This window comes from Oncorhynchus nerka, linkage group LG20 (assembly GCF_034236695.1).
Source record: "Oncorhynchus nerka isolate Pitt River linkage group LG20, Oner_Uvic_2.0, whole genome shotgun sequence".
NCBI lineage: Eukaryota > Metazoa > Chordata > Actinopteri > Salmoniformes > Salmonidae > Oncorhynchus > Oncorhynchus nerka.
The window spans coordinates 79,093,446-79,110,199 of record NC_088415.1 but is presented as its reverse complement, the minus strand read 5'-3'; the positions used below and the strand labels follow the sequence as shown (position 1 = coordinate 79,110,199).

At 42.2% G+C, this 16,754-nt stretch overlaps 2 protein-coding genes across 2 annotated transcripts in view; both read left to right on the top strand.

Moving 5' to 3' along the window:
* LOC115103175 (xenotropic and polytropic retrovirus receptor 1 homolog) overlaps nucleotides 1–9,849 on the top strand; it is a 44,837-nt gene extending 34,988 nt beyond the window's left edge. The window contains exons 7-14 of the mRNA XM_065005818.1: nucleotides 71–258; nucleotides 632–811; nucleotides 1,207–1,369; nucleotides 1,972–2,172; nucleotides 2,601–2,767; nucleotides 4,029–4,168; nucleotides 5,284–5,505; nucleotides 6,162–9,849. Of these exons, the coding sequence (XP_064861890.1) occupies nucleotides 71–258; nucleotides 632–811; nucleotides 1,207–1,369; nucleotides 1,972–2,172; nucleotides 2,601–2,767; nucleotides 4,029–4,168; nucleotides 5,284–5,505; nucleotides 6,162–6,216 (1,316 nt within the window). The 3' untranslated portion in view covers nucleotides 6,217–9,849. The remainder of the gene's footprint in view (nucleotides 1–70; nucleotides 259–631; nucleotides 812–1,206; nucleotides 1,370–1,971; nucleotides 2,173–2,600; nucleotides 2,768–4,028; nucleotides 4,169–5,283; nucleotides 5,506–6,161) is intronic.
* A 966-nt stretch (nucleotides 9,850–10,815) lies between these two features.
* On the top strand, nucleotides 10,816–16,223 carry ttpa (tocopherol (alpha) transfer protein). The gene is made up of 5 exons (XM_029623906.2): nucleotides 10,816–11,276; nucleotides 12,390–12,543; nucleotides 12,998–13,191; nucleotides 13,696–13,806; nucleotides 14,041–16,223. Exons 1-5 carry the CDS (start codon nucleotides 11,061–11,063, stop codon nucleotides 14,269–14,271), a joined length of 906 nt encoding a protein of 301 aa, XP_029479766.1. The 5' UTR covers nucleotides 10,816–11,060; the 3' UTR covers nucleotides 14,272–16,223.
* Nucleotides 16,224–16,754: the final 531 nt, after the last annotated feature.

Here is a 16,754-nt window from a genome sequence, read left to right as displayed (position 1 = left end):
TATCGACAAAGTTACCATTATTGTGTTATTAATATGTTATGAATGTGTTATTAACCGTCCTGCCCGCTAGCTGCGGTTGTGATAGAGAATGCCAACGTGTGGCCACTGGTGAGGATCTACCGCGGCGGCTTCCTGCTGATCGAGTTCCTCTTCCTGTTGGGCATCAACACGTACGGCTGGCGCCAGGCAGGGGTTAACCACGTGCTTATCTTCGAGCTCAACCCACGCAACAACCTCTCCCACCAGCACCTCTTTGAGGTAGGAGTTTGGGGCTCTATACAGTGGTTGGATACTGATTGTGTTTTAATCATACAGCTCTGGATATTAGTTGTACCTATGTGGTTGTTTGTGTTCACATTTACTGTCATGTTACTGAATCTATCTTTTCACGTTAGTATCAAGTAATTTGCTTGAATTATCTTTCTCTCTCCCCTTATCTCTCGCTCTCTCTCCCGCATCTCTCTACCCCTATCTCTCTCTCTTTCTTTGTCTCAAATTTGAACTAGCTTTATTGATGTGAAATTAGCCATTAATTGTTGCCAAAGCAATAAGCAGTAGAATGGAATGACACAGTAATAGATTGAAAATGCAATCAAATTCCAACACCAGCCAACCTCTCTCCTCCACATAGATTGCTGGTTTCCTGGGGGTGCTGTGGTGTGTGAGCATCCTTTCCTGTCTGTTCTCCAAATCCATCCTGGTGCCAATGCAGGCCAACCCGCTGGTCCTCTACGGCTTCTTCTTACTCTTCCTCATCAACCCCTTCAAGACCCTCTACTACAAGTCACGCTTCTGGCTCCTCAAACTGCTGGTGAGACGCTCAGAAAGCTGCTGAACATGTCTCAATGTGCTTGGCATCATGATGGGGGAAAAATATTGACATTTGATGTTGACAAGTGGTGTATCCTGAACAGTAATATATAGTTATCTCTTTTCCCCTGTCTTTCTCTCTGCCTCTCTCTACTCTCTCTCTCTCTCTCTCGGTTTCTCTCTTTCTCTCTCTCGGTTTCTCTCTTTCTCTCTCTCTCGGTTTCTCTCTTTCTCTCTCTCTCGGTTTCTCTCTCTCTCTCGGTTTCTCTGTCTCTCTCGGTTTCTCTCTCGGTTTCCTTCTCTCTCTCTGTTTCTCGCTTTCCTCTCTGTTTCTCGCGCTCTCTCTCTCTGTTTCCTTCTTCTCTCTCTCTCTGCCCCCTCCTCCCTCTCCTCCAGTTCCGTGTGGTGACAGCCCCGTTCCACAGGGTAGAGTTTGCAGACTTCTGGCTGGCTGACCAGCTCAACTCTCTAGGGGTGGTTCTGATGGACCTGGAGTACCTCATCTGTTTCTACAGCTTCGAGCTCGACTGGAAGCAACAGGACGGGCTACTGCAGGACAGTAAGCAATGGATATACACATACACATGCCAACATACAAGCACTGAGACACAAATACACACTCCAAGCTCCATTGAAAATAAGCTTGTTAGTTTCAGACCTTCAATTTGGACTTTTCTTATTTCTGATGGCTACTTTTATTTTTCTCTCCTCTCCTTTGTCCCTCTCTCCTCTCTCTCTATATATATCTCTTTCTCACACACAACTAAACACAACACAACTCAACACAGCCTTATCCAAACACACAAAGCTCAGCCAAAACAAGCCTACAGCCTGATCTAGCCCACACTAAACATACCCTCAAGACGTTCGTCCAAACAAACATAGCCTAGTCCACACACACAATGCAAACACAACAAACATTATCCAGTCCAAACAAACATACACACCACCACCTAACCCTGTTCCAACACATGTTTTATCACCTTTATGTTATTGATTGCAGGTGAGAAGTGTTGGAGTCAACTCCATTTTAAACTCAAGTCATTTGTGTATATTGAATTGCATTCCTATAAAGAAAATTTCTAATCCATCCAACAGAGGGGAATTTCAATGGAACATATTTGGTGGATTTTATTGGTTGATTGATAATCATTCTGATAGGTGGAGGCGTGTGTCACTCCTACTCGTACGGTGTGCGGGCTGTGATCCAGTGTCTACCGGCGTGGTTCCGCTTCGTGCAGTGCCTGCGCCGTTACCGTGACTCCAAACGGGCTTTCCCTCACCTGGTCAACGCCGGGAAATACTCTACCACTTTCTTCGTGGTCACCTTCGCTGCCCTGTACAGCACTCACAAAGAGAATTGTGAGTGTCGTGATACTGTATTGTAATAGTGTACTCCTCAGACATTAGTACAGTTACAAAGGGAGGGTATATTACTGGAAACTTTAGAAGTTTGGTTTCTTTTAACGATTTGATATAACCTAGCACAATATATCTAGTGGCTCTTTTGGGTACCTCAGATTATCACTGGTGTATTTAATCATCTTTGGCCCTCTGTGTGACCTTATCACATGTCAAATATATCAAATAATTGAATAAGATTATAAACTTTTTAGAAAAATGTCATGACAAAGCTGAAAAACATTATCCTAAATATAAGCCATCAACTTAGTGAATACCATTGGTGTTTAATGAGGATGAAACTATGTTTACACACTTATTAATTTGACCTTGTCAATTAGTTTGTGTTTTCAATATTTTGGTGTCAAACTAGTATTCCTCTCTCCTAGCTGCGAGTCACAACGAAGCTAAGATCTTCTTCTACCTGCTGATTGGCTGTTCCATAGTCAGTTCCTGTTACACCCTGGTGTGGGACCTGAAGATGGACTGGGGCCTGTTTGACCGAAACGCAGGCGATAACACCTTACTCAGAGAGGAGATCGTCTACCCCCAGAAAGTTAGTATGCACCTTTGGGGAAAAAAGCTATACCAACCAAAATGTTGAATATGGATTTAATCATCTATGAACAAAAATATAAATGCAACATGCAACAATTTCAAATATTTTACTGGGTTACAGTTCATATATAAGTAAATAATTGAATTAGGCCCCAATCTATGGATTTCACATGACTGAGAATACAGATATGCATCTGTTGGTCACAGATACATAAAAAAACAAAGTAGGGGTGTGGATCAGAAAACCAGTCAGTATCTGGTTTGACCACCATTTGACTCATGTAGCACAACCCATCTCCTTCGCATGGAGTTGCTCAGGCTGTTGATTGTGGTCTGGGGAATATTGTTCCACTCTTCTTCAATGGCTGTGCAAAGTTGCTGGATATTGTCGTGAACTGGAACACGCTATCACACACGTCAATCCAGAGCATCCCAAACATGCTCAATGGGTGACATGTGGTGAGTATGCAGGTCATGGAAGAACTGGAACATTTTCAGCTTCCAGGAATTGTGTACAGATCCGTGGGACATGGGGCCGTGCGTTATCATGCTGAAACATGAGGTGATGGCAGCAGATGAATGGCACGACAATGGGCCTCAGGATCTCGTCACAATATCTCTGCATTCAAATTGACACCAATAAAATGCAATTGTGTTCGTTGTCCGTAGCTTTTTCCTGCCCATATCATAACCCCAACAGCTATGCTGTTCACAATGTTGACATCAGCACACCGCTGTACACGTGGTCTGTGGTTGTGAGGCCGGTTGGACATTCTGCCAAATTCTTTTTCAAATAAATTGATAGAAATATGTTTTTTGTGCAAATGGAAAATGTCTGGGATCTTTTGTTTCAGCTCATGAAACATGGGACCAACACTTTACATGTTGCGTTTATATTTTTGTTCAATATATATACACTACCGTTCAAAAGTTTGGGGTCACTTAGAAATGTCCTTGTTTTTTAAAGAAAAGCTTCTTTTTTTAAATGTTATTTTAATGGACAAAAAATGTATTTCAAAAACAAGGACATTTCTACGTGACCCCAAACTTTTGAACGTGTGTGTGTGTGTGTATTGTTGGGGAAAGATTATGCCTCAAAGAGGAACAGAGAAGTGTCTGATAATGTAGTAAATCACCATAAAAATATTTTCAGGCCTATTATTTCAGAAGGTTTGTATGTGATTATTTGATGTGTGTGTGTGTGCTCAGGTCTATTATTTCAGAAGGTTTGTATGTGATTATTTGATGTGTGTGTTCAGGCCTACTACTACTGTGCCATACTGGAGGATGTGTTGCTACGTTTTGCCTGGACGATACCCCTCTTCCTGAGCACAGTCAGTGGGATACCCTCCGCTGCAGACATCCTGGCCACCATCCTAGCCCCTCTGGAGGTCTTCAGGTGAGAACAGACTACATCTCTCTACCTCGCTCTATATCTCTCTATATATCTCTCTACCTCGCTCTACATCTCTCTACCTCGCTCTACATCTCTCTACATCTCTCTACCTCGCTCTACCTCGCTCTACATCTCTACCTCGCTCTACCCCACTCAATTAAATTCAAAGGGCTTTATTGGCATGGGAAATATATGTTTACATTGCCAAAGCAAGTGAAATAAACAATAAAAAATGAACAGCAGACATTTTAAAATGTCATTATGGCTATGTACAGTGTTGGATGTCATAAGGTGAATGCACCAATTTGTAAGTCGCTCTGGATAAGAGCGTCTGCTAAATGACTTAAATTAAATGTAAATGTAATAATGATGTGCAAATAGTTAAAGTAAAAAGGGAAAGTAAATAAACATAAATATGGGTTGTATTTACAATGACGTTTGTTCTTCACTCGTGCCCTTTTCGTGTGGTATTTCACCCAATAGATATGGGAGTTTATCAAAATTGGATTTGTTTTGGAATTCTTTGTGGGTCTGTGTAATCTGAGGGAAATATGTGGCTCTAATATGGTAAAACATTTGGTTAGGAAGTGCATCTGTTTCCACCTTATTTTGTGGGCAGTGTGCACATAGCCCATCTTCTCTTGAGCGCCAGGTCTGCCTATGGCGGCCTCTCAATAGCAAGGCCATGCTCACTGAGTCTGTACATTGTCAAAGCTTTCCTTAATCTTGGGTCAGTCACAGTGGTCAGCTGTTCTGCTACTGTGTACGCTCTGTTTAGGGCCAAATACCATTCCTCTCTCTGTTGTTCTCTCTGTCTCTTGTGTTCTATATTTTCTTTGCATTCTCTCTTCCTTTCACTTTATTTCTCCCTACCGGCTGTCTCTCAAACACCATTTTTCTATGCCAATATCTTATTTCTTGTAAATGGACATTTCAGGGCTGACTACTATTGTGTTGACCTCTAGGTAGAGCTCTTTCCTGAAGATTTTAAAAGGCAAACATTTAGCCACTAAATACCTCAAGGACATTTCATACATAATTCTCTCTTCCCATACGAACATTGAAACACCTCAACAATATTTCACTTGCTATTCTCTTCCTCCCCCTCTCCACTGCAGGCGTTTTGTCTGGAACTTCTTCCGTCTGGAGAACGAGCACCTGAATAACTGTGGCGAGTTCCGAGCCGTGAGGGACATCTCAGTGGCTCCACTGAACGCTGACGACCAGACGCTGCTGGAGCAGATGATGGACCAGGAGGACGGAGTCCGGAACCGCCTGGGCAAGAAGAACTGGAAACGCTCCTACAGCATGTCTCTGAGACGGCCACGCCTCGCTTCCCAGTACGGTTATAGAAGAGCTACACACACACATTGGCATGCATACACACCCACACAAAGCTACAGCATGTCTCTGAGACGGCCTCGCCTCGCTTCCCAGTACGGTTATAGAAGAGCTACACACACACATTGGCATGCATACACACCCACACAAAGCTACAGCATGTCTCTGAGACGGCCTCGCCTCGCTTCCCAGTACGGTTATAGAAGAGCTACACACACACATTGGCATGCATACACACCCACACAAAGCTACAGCATGTCTCTGAGACGGCCTCGCCTCGCTTCCCAGTACGGTTATAGAAGAGCTACACACACACATTGGCATGCATACACACCCACACAAAGCTACAGCATGTCTCTGAGACGGCCTCGCCTCGCTTCCCAGTACGGTTATAGAAGAGCTACACACACACATTGGCATGCATACACACCCACACAAAGCTACAGCATGTCCCTAAGACGGCCTCGCCTCGCTTCCCAGTACGGTTATAGAAGAGCTACACACACACATTGGCATGCATACACACCCACACAAAGCTACAGCATGTCTCTGAGACGGCCTCGCCTCGCTTCCCAGTACGGTAATAACATACACACCTTATATAAAACGTATGGCTGTGTTGCCCTCTACTAAACTTTCTCTCTCTCCCTCTCAGGACCAAGACCCGAGACACCAAAGTTCTCATCGAGGACACTGATGAGGACACCTGACATCAGGCCAGACCCATTGCATCCATAGCATGGGTTCAGAACCTCTTTAAAGGACCACGCCCCTCCTAGGGGCACACCCCCTGACCCCCTTCCTCCCCCATCAATCAGTCGATTGATCGTTTGATTGACCTGCCCCCTCGTCAGCTTCTCCAATCAGTCCATCACAGAGCTGCCTATCTGCACCTTACATGTATTGATATAAACACACACACACATACACACACACACACACACACACAGAGAGAGAGGGAGTACAAAGACATGAATATAGGAGTAGGTAGAGGAACAAAATATTACACACACCTTGGAACAGCTACTTTTAAGAAACTTTCTTTTTGTTACATTCATGGACCATTTAGGACTGAGTTGACGTCACCCGTTATTCTTCAGATTCATGGGAAAGAGACGAAACAAGACTGTACATGTTGATATCAGGAAGAACAAACGGGTGGACTAACTTTTGATTTCAAGATGGCTAATCAGAAATGATCGAATATAAAAAAAAGACTGAGAGCGTTGGACTCTGAACAGTGATTGCAGAGGAGTGTCTGACCAGTCTGGTTCTTTGACTTCCTCATTCCATGTTTTGATGAACATGATGATGAAGATGACTATTAATGTGGCTGTTCTTTCCATGTGCTATAAGTTCTTCCACGAATACCTTGGTTCTTATTTTATTTTGTTGAATGTACATTTAATTGTTATTTATGTGAGGGGAGAGATGCCTAAAACATTTTGGGAGTGATTTAAAAAATAAAAAAAAAAATTAAATGGGTGTTTCTGATTTGAAATGGCTTCTAAAGTCTCTGCCTGACGTTGCCCATAAGAACTGTTCCAGGACCTGTTGGGGATTGGGATTCATTCTAATGGTTAAGTGGGTCGGCCTGAATATAAGTCTGATCAGAGACCAATGTTTTTTGGGCATCTCATCCTATAAAAGGACTTTGTATGTTCAAAAACCCTCAGGAGGCTTCGATGTAGACAATTCTCTCAAAACAAGCCACCCCCTTCCCTGTCTTCAGAACCTTCCAATCTGGGTTAACTATAACATTATGTTTACTTTCATGCCAAATCTAGTCTTTTGTCTTTTTAGATACCAGTGTGAGCTAATGCAGTCTCTCAGTAAGCTGTGGGGAGAATGGCAGGATTTTCTACTATCGTTATATCGCTTGCTCTTCTCAGAGCTAGCCAAATATCTGCAACATTCCATTGAGAGCTGGACTGTGGTTCCACGGCACAACGCCTCCGTAAGTCACATAGCACAGCAGATATAAATAGAATCTATAGAAGATATTTCACTATTAACAGCCCTCACTTTTTCTTGGTCATGTGACATGAGTTGTCAGGTCACATGGTCAGGAGAAAATCAGAGCCCAACTCACTTTTTAATATATACCTTCTGTTCTAGACATCTGAGTTCTATCTGCGTTGCTTCGCAGCCTTGTGTCCCCATACAGCATAACGCAGATCTCTGTTGTCAACTTCAGTTTAGCCATCTTTATTGGCCCTGTGTTGTTCCTGGTCCGGTCCATTCCATTAGATCTCAGGGCAGCACACCCAATGCCAGTTAGGAGTCCGGTGTCGCGTGTGTCTGGGGGTGTGCAGGGATTGGCCTCTTCACCAACCAATCATCTCCATTCTGATCCACCCATCCTGTTCATTCTGATGTCCACTTCCTGGGTGTGTTTAGCGTCTTTTTTTTTTTAATTACTAGATAATAGATAACTGAAATTAATATTTTCAGTTGAATTAAATTATAAAACATTATATTCCTCTGTAGTAGAAATCTAAGTCATTCCATCCATTCAATAGTTTTTATTAGTTCCTAGCTTGAACACTTCTCACTTTGGGTCATTTGTTGAATGTATCATTCTGTTAGTAATTCCAGCCAACAAACACGGTGTGTGCGTTCTCACATTTAGTCCCGAAGAGAAGTGTCTGTGTTGACTCACCTAAGGAGTCTTTAATATTAGAATGCATTCAATGCATATTCTCAGTTCTAATGAAGGCAAAAGCTTTAAATGTTCTACTCTTACTGAGTAAACACAATTTCCTAGAATTCCTGCCTCTCCCAAAAGCCACCTGAGGGTTTTAACCCCCATTGTGTGCCCTGGTAGATTTACTAACTCTGTAAAGATATAAGCAATCATTTAGGGCAGAATCCTAACTTGATATGCCCGGATAACTCCTCTCCCATTGACATTAATGCACAATATTCAAAGGTTTGAGTTAACCCAGGTGTATCTCAGGTTAGGATTTGGCCCATACTTCTTGAAGTTAAAGCTGCATTTTGTAGTGTAGAGGTCAACCACAATAGTGATTGTGGGAAGCCTGATGGAGCTTAAATGTCTGGGGAAACTTAAATAATGTGATGAAGAAGATAACCACATAAAGACAACAGTGTTCGATTTGTGGCTCCAGCCGAAATGACATCCTATTCCCAATATAGGGCACTTATTTTTAACTTAGGGTACTATATAGGCAATAGGGTGTCATTTCAGATATGTCCCTGTGATGCTTGAGCTTTCTTGTCGACCATGTCATGACCAGCTCAAAGGGAGCAGACTTTGGAGGCTCTTAGACTTGAATGGAGCTGGTTAGCAATAACAGCCATGCATTATCCCTGTAATAAGTCATACGTATAAAGTGATGTTTGCAGCAGAGGGAGGAGGGACCCCAGTGCCTCAGGGCAAACTGTTGGTTTTCATTGGGCCTCAGTGTGTTGTAGATCAAATAGTTCCTATTTAACTAGAGTCACCTCATCTGAATGATTTGCTAGAAATGCACTTCAACTGCTAAAAAGAACCATAGGAGACACAGAATAAACAGAAACGCAGAAGCTGGGGCCCAATGAGAAGTAGTAACAATTCAACACCCTGTGCACCTTGGGTCCCCCGCCCCTTGAAGATTGTGATGGTCACCTGTTGTTACTTTTTCAAATATTGTGGTCTCTACCGGTCTGGAGACTGTACCACCTAGGTCAACCAATGAACCTAGTGGGGGAAATAGAGAATATCTCTATCTTTTTGTTACATTCCTAAAGTAACATCTCACCCTTGAGAGAGTGAGCTGGAGGGCCCACACACACACATACAAAGCCTTGTAAATATTAATGCACACTCTCGCTGAAGTGCTTACACACACCCTGCTTACAATTATACCCTGTACACACACCCAAACACCTTGCTTGGAGTATGTTCCAGCTATGAATGCTAAGGGGGGAGTTGCACTGGACCGGTCTCCCTGTAGCTTCTCATTGGATCACTGAGCTGTCACTCAAATATATCCTCCTATGGAAAAAGAGTGGAACCTACTGTACCAAAAGTCTGGACCAAAACAAAGCTCTTTAGAAAGTCACAGTGTTTCCCTTCTGCCTAGAACGCTATAAAGATGGAAAAACCCCAAGTGAAGGAAGGGCCCTGTATGAAACGGACTGTTGCCCATGTCCAATATGTCCCGCCAGCATTGTGTTTATATGTTCCAGTTTTTTAATATGCTCGCCCTATATACTGTCATACCCTGGTAACTACTACCTTTAGAGTACTCCTCATGCATTTGGCATTCTCTGCTAACTGAGGTGCCTGGATTGACTCCCTGTTACATGGTTTTTGAGTTTAAAAAAAAGTCTAAACATTTCTGTACTTGTAGCTGTTTATTTCCATCCTTCTGTACCCATTTATTTCCTCTTTATCCATTCTCTTCCAATATTTCTTTGTCCTGCGGGTGGCGCTGTTTTATGACCTTTAGAGGGCATTCTATTCCATAATGTTTGAATGTGGCTGGCCTAATGGTGAGAACATTTTGCTATATATTTTGGTTTCTTTTGCATAGGGAGGTGTCAAAGAAATGTATTATTGTAGCTTACTCAAAGTAATAGACAACGTTTCTTGCCCATGCTTGGCAGGCTGAAACCTTTTTAATAGGTGTAAGAGAAATTCGATGAAATATTGTAATATTTGAATACTGTTCACCAGGTTTAGGCAAGGGCAAGCCACAAATTTGATTTGTCACCAAAAAATATGCCCAAGCCTAGACGTCCGCTATCAAATGTGGTCAATACGACACCGCCCTTTCGTGGAAGAAGGTTGAAACACTTTATAACAATGGATACACTTAGTCTAGAAAAAAATACATTTTACAGCCAGTTTGTAACGTTACAATCTATTCCTGATCATTCTTCACTGGAAGTATTTCATTCCGTTTAGGGAGTGACGCATGCGGTCTAAGGCACTGCATCTCAGTGCTTGAGGCGTCACTACTGATACCCAGGTTCGATTCCAGGCTGTATCACAACCGGCCATGATTGGGAGTCCCATAGTGCGGCGCACAATTTGCCCAGTTTCATCCGGTATAGGCCGTAAATTTAAATCATTTGTTCTTAGTAACTGACTTGCCTAGTTAAATAAAATGTATGACCAAATAGACAACACTAGAGTGCCTTATTTGAGTGTTTAAATTGTAGCATAATGAAAAATGTATTTAGTCTAATAGCTCAAACATTGCTCAAGTCGCTGGACTAGTTTTTCCACTGTCTTGCCCTACTGCCACGTATCATGGCAGTGGACTTTAGGTCGACAAGTACTTGAAAACATAGTTTTACCCCTGACCAGCAAACTTAGTTTTACCCCTGACCAGTAAAAGGCTGTACAGCCTTGATTTCGTCGCATAAAGTATTTGCCTTGTTTGTACAGAGGTGGGTAAGTGAGCCGCGTGCGCGTTGACGAACGAGACTATTTCAGTAGCCTATTCTGATTGCGCCGAAGGAAGTTTCTTCATTCTCCGTTGTGTAAATAGAGTAACTTACTTTTGTATGTGATGGGCGTGAAATGTGATACAGTACCGACATGAAGTCCGGAGAGGAGACGGATTACGAGGGAGACCTAAATAGTTTGCCCGACGACTCCAACTTTGTCAAACCTTATTTATTAGAACTGAGACAGAGGGCACAGAAAGACATCATCGACCCGCAGCAAAGCTTGAATTGGTCAGACACTTTTCTAATAAAGTTTCTGCGAGCGAGAGACTTTAATGTTGAGCTGTCACTGAAGGTTGGTATCTCGGTGGGTTAAAAGGTATTGAGAAATTGAAACTGTTTAGGCTATGCCGCATGTTGCCCAGCTAGCACATTGGTTCCTTCGAAGCTGTGGGAACGTACGTTTTTGGTATCCCATTGGTCAGAACACTTACGAATCCGTAAGTGTTTTGACCGGTAAAACTGAAAACGTTTTAAATGTTCTGAGAACAGAAGTTAAAATTTCGCCTGTTGATAAGTTTTTGTTTTAATTGCATGGAGGTTCTGAGAATGTTTTACTATGGTTCCCTGAACATTTTAGTGATAGTCTAGGAAATGTTAAGCTGAAGTACTGAAATTCTCAAAGAAGAATGTTGTTTCTTAATGTTCTCAGAAAACAATTTGAGAATTACTTTAAATAAAACCATGAGGTAGAAACCTGGAGGAATCCCACCTAAGAAACATAGTTCTCAGAACGTTATGTGCGAGCTGGTTATCCTGCACCATTTCCATATAATTGTGGGAAGGTTGTATGCAAAATAACCATAAGACTAAGCTCAAAGAAACATGGTTCTCAGAACGTTTATGTGCTAGCTGGGTTTCGATGCCTATCGCACTTGTTTAGAACTTGGACTCAAAGACTGTTTGTCACTGAAGGAAAGTTGGGTCCATGCCAACTGGACTAACGGGGAAAATAAACTATTTGGGCTACAGGTTGTCGCTATGTGAGGAGGTTTTAAACGACCAGATTGCATCACATGCATGGATAATGTCAAAAACCATGTCAAAAAAGACATTTTGCTTTGCAATAGTTGGACGTTTTGGACCTCTCCAAAACTAAACATTCACTGTAGGATAGGCAATGCAGGCATAGGAGAGTGAATTATATTGTATCATTCATGGTTTAAACACTTGTAAGTTCATGTTTGTATGTGTCTTAACTGCATTCAACAAAATGTGTGGCATAGTTCATGTCTGTAGCCCTGTATCCTGTTCATAGCCTACAAATGTCAGTCAGTGCACATAGGTTTGGAAAACATTTACCAGCTTGGCACTTAACAGTGTCCACACAGCCTGACATGATTTGACAGGATGACAGCTGGCTGTGGGTCCTCTGTTGCAATCCCCAAAATATTTATTTTCTTTCTCTTTCTATCTATAGCTACTCTTTAATTACCAGCGTTGGAGGAGAGAGTGCCCAGAGATCAGTGCCAACCTGCAGCCGTCCTCTGTCTTGGGACTCCTCCAGAATAACTACCATGGAGTGCTGAGGGACCGGGACCTCAGCGGCAGCAGAGTGCTCATCTATAGGATTGGTTAGTTCTCACCTCCATGGTCTCATAGGGTGTGGTCTGGGTGTCAGGCAAGGCAAGCGGTACCACTGCATAAAACCACCTAAAATGTGCTTTGAACATAAATCAAAAGGAATAATCTGCCCATGGCTGTGTAAAAGGCTATGTAAGGAGATGGAATGCTCTTCAATATAGGTTACTCTATAGTAGGGGTATTGAACTCTTAACATATGAGGTCTGGGGCACTGCTGGTTTTCTGTTCTACCTGATAATGAATTGTACCCACCTGGTGTCCCAGGTCTAAATCAGTCTCTGATTAGAGGGGAATCACCCACCTGGTGTCCCAGTTCTAAATCAGTCCCTGATTAGAGGGGAATACATTTTTTTTTTAAGCAGTGGAACTGGCTTCGAGGTCAAGGTTTGAATTTGAGGGCTATCTATAGGGTGTCATTTGAGATGTGTTGGCTTTTCTCCTCAGGCCAGTGGAACCCCAAAGACTTCACAGTGTACGAGGTGTTCCGTGTCAGTCTGATCACATCTGAGCTGATCGTCCAGGAGACGGAGACTCAGAGGAATGGACTAAAAGCCATTTTTGACATGCAGGGATGGTGCTTCGCTCACGCCCTCCAGATCAACCCCTCCCTGGCCAAAAGGATCTCCTCTGTGCTCACGGTAGGTTATCTGTTGAACTGGGTCATGTTCATTAGGACACTCATTTTCAACTACTGTTTTAATGGGCCCGTCCGCTGGTTTGAGAAATAATCTTTGTATGATACGTGTTAGAATAACTTGATCAGTAATTGTAAAGGTCTAAGGATACAGTTAGTTCTGGATCCAGAGTTGCAGAAATCTCATGTTACTCTTACAGAATATAGCTATACTGTAAGTCTGTAATAACACTGTACTAAAGGTAGAATTAGCAAGATGATATAGATGCACAAAGCAAACAACAGTAATTAGTCAATATCTAAAACAACTAAGAGCGTTGTTGTGTGAGGCTGAACTTCTCCTCTGTTGTAGTGGGAAGCACACCCGTGCACATGCACAGATACTTAGTGTGACTGTGTGAGAGCAAAGTGTTGCACCCTGCTCATCTCAATATCTGCGGTGCTGCTCGTTGCAACATCATCTAGCTGAGTCTAGCTTTAAGCCTCTATTTAAATGTGATCTCCTCAGGACTCGTTCCCTCTGAAGGTGCGAGGAATCCATCTGATCAACGAGCCCATATTCTTCAGACCCGTCTTCGCCATGCTCCGCCCATTTCTGCCCGATAAGATCAAACAGCGGGTCAGTCGCCATGCTTCATCATTCACGTTCTTGCACTGACTCATGTTTTCACCTGGATACATCTCTTTCATACATTTAACGGGAGTGATGGAGATGATGTTAGCGACCTTCGATGTTGTTTAGAGCAGGTTTTTATAACCCATGATGATGATGTCTCTGATGATAGTGACAACAATGTTGATCATCACGGCAGTGATACAAATTAATGTCAATGCCCTCCTGTCTTACTCCTAGATCCACATGCATGGCAGCACCTTCAAAGAGACTCTGAGGGATTTTTTCTCCGAAGACATCCTCCCCCAGGAGTACGGGGGCAGCGGCCCCTCCATGGAAGAGGTCTGTCAGAAGTGGACCTCCCACATCCTGCAGTCTGAGGAACTCCTCACCCAGCTTTCCATCTACCCTGCAGGAGATGAGGTCACCTCTGACCCAGAACCTGACAGCCAGTCTGCCTACAGCTCCTGACTCCCCATAGACTACACATCCCAGAGTGCATCTCACTGACCAACCACACAACTCGTAGCATCCTTTTGAAGTCCAATTCCAATTTCTTATTCCTTCCTTCACCTTCTTTTTTAAGGGAAGTCCAATCGATATGGTTTGGGTGCACAACTTGAGCTCTCGGTCCAAGAATGTCTGCTAGTTTTGAGTTTATATGAGCATCCTGTTTATTTATTTAAAGTTTTATCAGTAGTCGATGAAAAGATAGGATGATGACGAGGGATGCTCGCTCGGTAGGAGCTAGTGCTCAAAATAGTATCATAACACATTGTGTTTCAGTAATAACACATTGGAATTGGGCCTAGACTACTTTTCTCCATCTCATCTGTTTTATGGGTCTTGCAAACATTTATATTATTGGGACGGCAGGTAGCCTAGCGGGTGGGAGCGTTGGGCCAGTAACCGAAAGGTTGCTAGATCGAATCCCAGAGCTGACAAGGTAAAACATTTCATTCTGCCCCTGAAAAAGGCAGTTAACACACTGTTCCCCGGGTGCAAAAGTGTTGATTAAGGCAGCCCTCCGAGGCTCTCTGATTCAGAGGGGTTGGGTTAAATGCAGAAGACACATTTCAGTTGAATGCGTTCAGTTGTAAGACTGACTAGGTATCCCCCTTTACTCAACCAAAAGAAAGAAATGTGCTTCCATAATGTGTTAAATCAAAAGACAAGGTTAAATACATATTTTAGCTATTTGTACAGTTCTGTGAATGTCCACTGTAGTAGTGAAGTGTATTTTTATACAATGATTGGTGTTTTAATTCATTACGAAGATTAAGTGCTTAGTTCTTTACTCAAATCAGTATAAGCTGAGCCAGCCTGTTCTTGGAAAGATCCGTTAACCCAGATTGATAATACAAGATAGCAAAAATCCCTGAATATCCTTTGCCCAGTCTGTAGTAGCAAACTCAGAGGAAATTGATTCAGTTCTTTGCTTTTTTGTCTTTTTCTCAGTCGATTATGAAAGAAATGTGTCCTCAGAAATGTTCACATTGTAGCAAAATTGGAGATTAATTTATTTATATTTTTAAAGAAAGACAATGTTTTCAACATCTCTCTCACTCAGATGAGAGAAGTGCTAAATACGTCTCTGTTTATTATTACAGAAGCTCTAGTCCAGTGAAGGCTGCTGAGGGGAGGACGGCGCATGGTGGCTGGAATGGAGTCAATGGAATGGTTCCAAACACATCAAACGCGTGGTTTGCATGTGGTTGATACCATTCCATTGACTCCATTCCAGCCATTGTTATGAGCTGCCCTCCCTTCAGCAGCATCCACTGCTCTAGTCCATTCCCTGTCTTCATGTGAAACAGTCCAAAGGTCTAAAAGCCGTCCAGAGGGGCAGTGTGTTGAGCTTAGTTAGGTTCTCTCACAACATTGTGTTGAGCCTGGCTGAGATCTTTCTCAGTCTACTGTGTTGAGTTTGGCTGGGCTCTCTCCCCTCCTGACCTTAGGCCCTCAGTAAACTCAGTAAACAAGTCCTCTGTCCATGTATGAGGAGATTTCATCACATTTGGATGGCTTCATTTAATCATGTTCAGTTGTGCTTTATTTGTGTCCGTTTGTTTGGAGTTTAGGAGCAAGACGAGCAAAATTATTTTTGATTAAGTGCCTCTGTGTTTCTCTATTGTTATTCTACTTGAGGCTTGTTGGAACACATTGCTTGCTACATCTTTATGACCAATATCATTGCATTGAGGAAATGTGAACATACCAGTAATTTAAAATAACTTTTGTAAGCTTTGCATCATTCAGTGGTTCCTGATAGACCGTCATCTTGCTTCCTCATGGCAAAGGTTTACTTTTCCTACTATTATTAGCTATTGGAATAGTACTGTAATTAAATAACTTGCACTGTTGAAAGTTTATTAAACCGCTATAGAAGGTGAATATTTTATTAAAATATCAAATTAATATTACCCTCATTGTCCTGACATTTGTAAATATTCTTAAAATACCTTAAAGTACTACTTAAGTCGTTTTTTGGAGTATCTGTACTTTACCATTTGTATGTTTTACAACTTTTACTTCACTACATTCCTAAAGAAAATAATCTACTTTTTACTCCATACATTTCCCCTAAAACCCAAAATCACTTGTTACATTTTGAATGCTTAGCAGGACAGGGAAATTGTCTAATTCACACTCTTATCAGGAGAACATCTCTGGTCATCCCTACTGCCTGTGATATGGCGGACTAACTAAAAACACATTTTTAGTTTGTAAATTATGTCTGGGTGTTGGAGTGTGCCTCTGGCTATCCGTAAATTTAAAAAACAAGAAAAGGGTGCTGTCTAGTTTGCTTAATATAAAGAAGTTGAAATGATTTATACTTTTTACTTTTGATACTTAAGTATATTTAAAACCAAATACTTTTAGACTTTTACTCAAGTACTATTTTACTGGGTGACTTTTACTTGAATTATTTTCTGTTAAAGTATCTTTACTCA

Excerpts from the sequence above, each read along its gene's own strand:
- ttpa (XM_029623906.2), top strand. The coding sequence starts at position 11,061 with ATGAAGTCCGGAGAGGAGACGGATTACGAGGGAGACCTAAATAGTTTG. Across the intron at positions 12,544-12,997 it reads AGTGCTCATCTATAGGATTG|GCCAGTGGAACCCCAAAGAC; the intron begins GTTAGTTCTCAC and ends TTTTCTCCTCAG. Across the intron at positions 13,192-13,695 it reads GGATCTCCTCTGTGCTCACG|GACTCGTTCCCTCTGAAGGT; the intron begins GTAGGTTATCTG and ends TGATCTCCTCAG.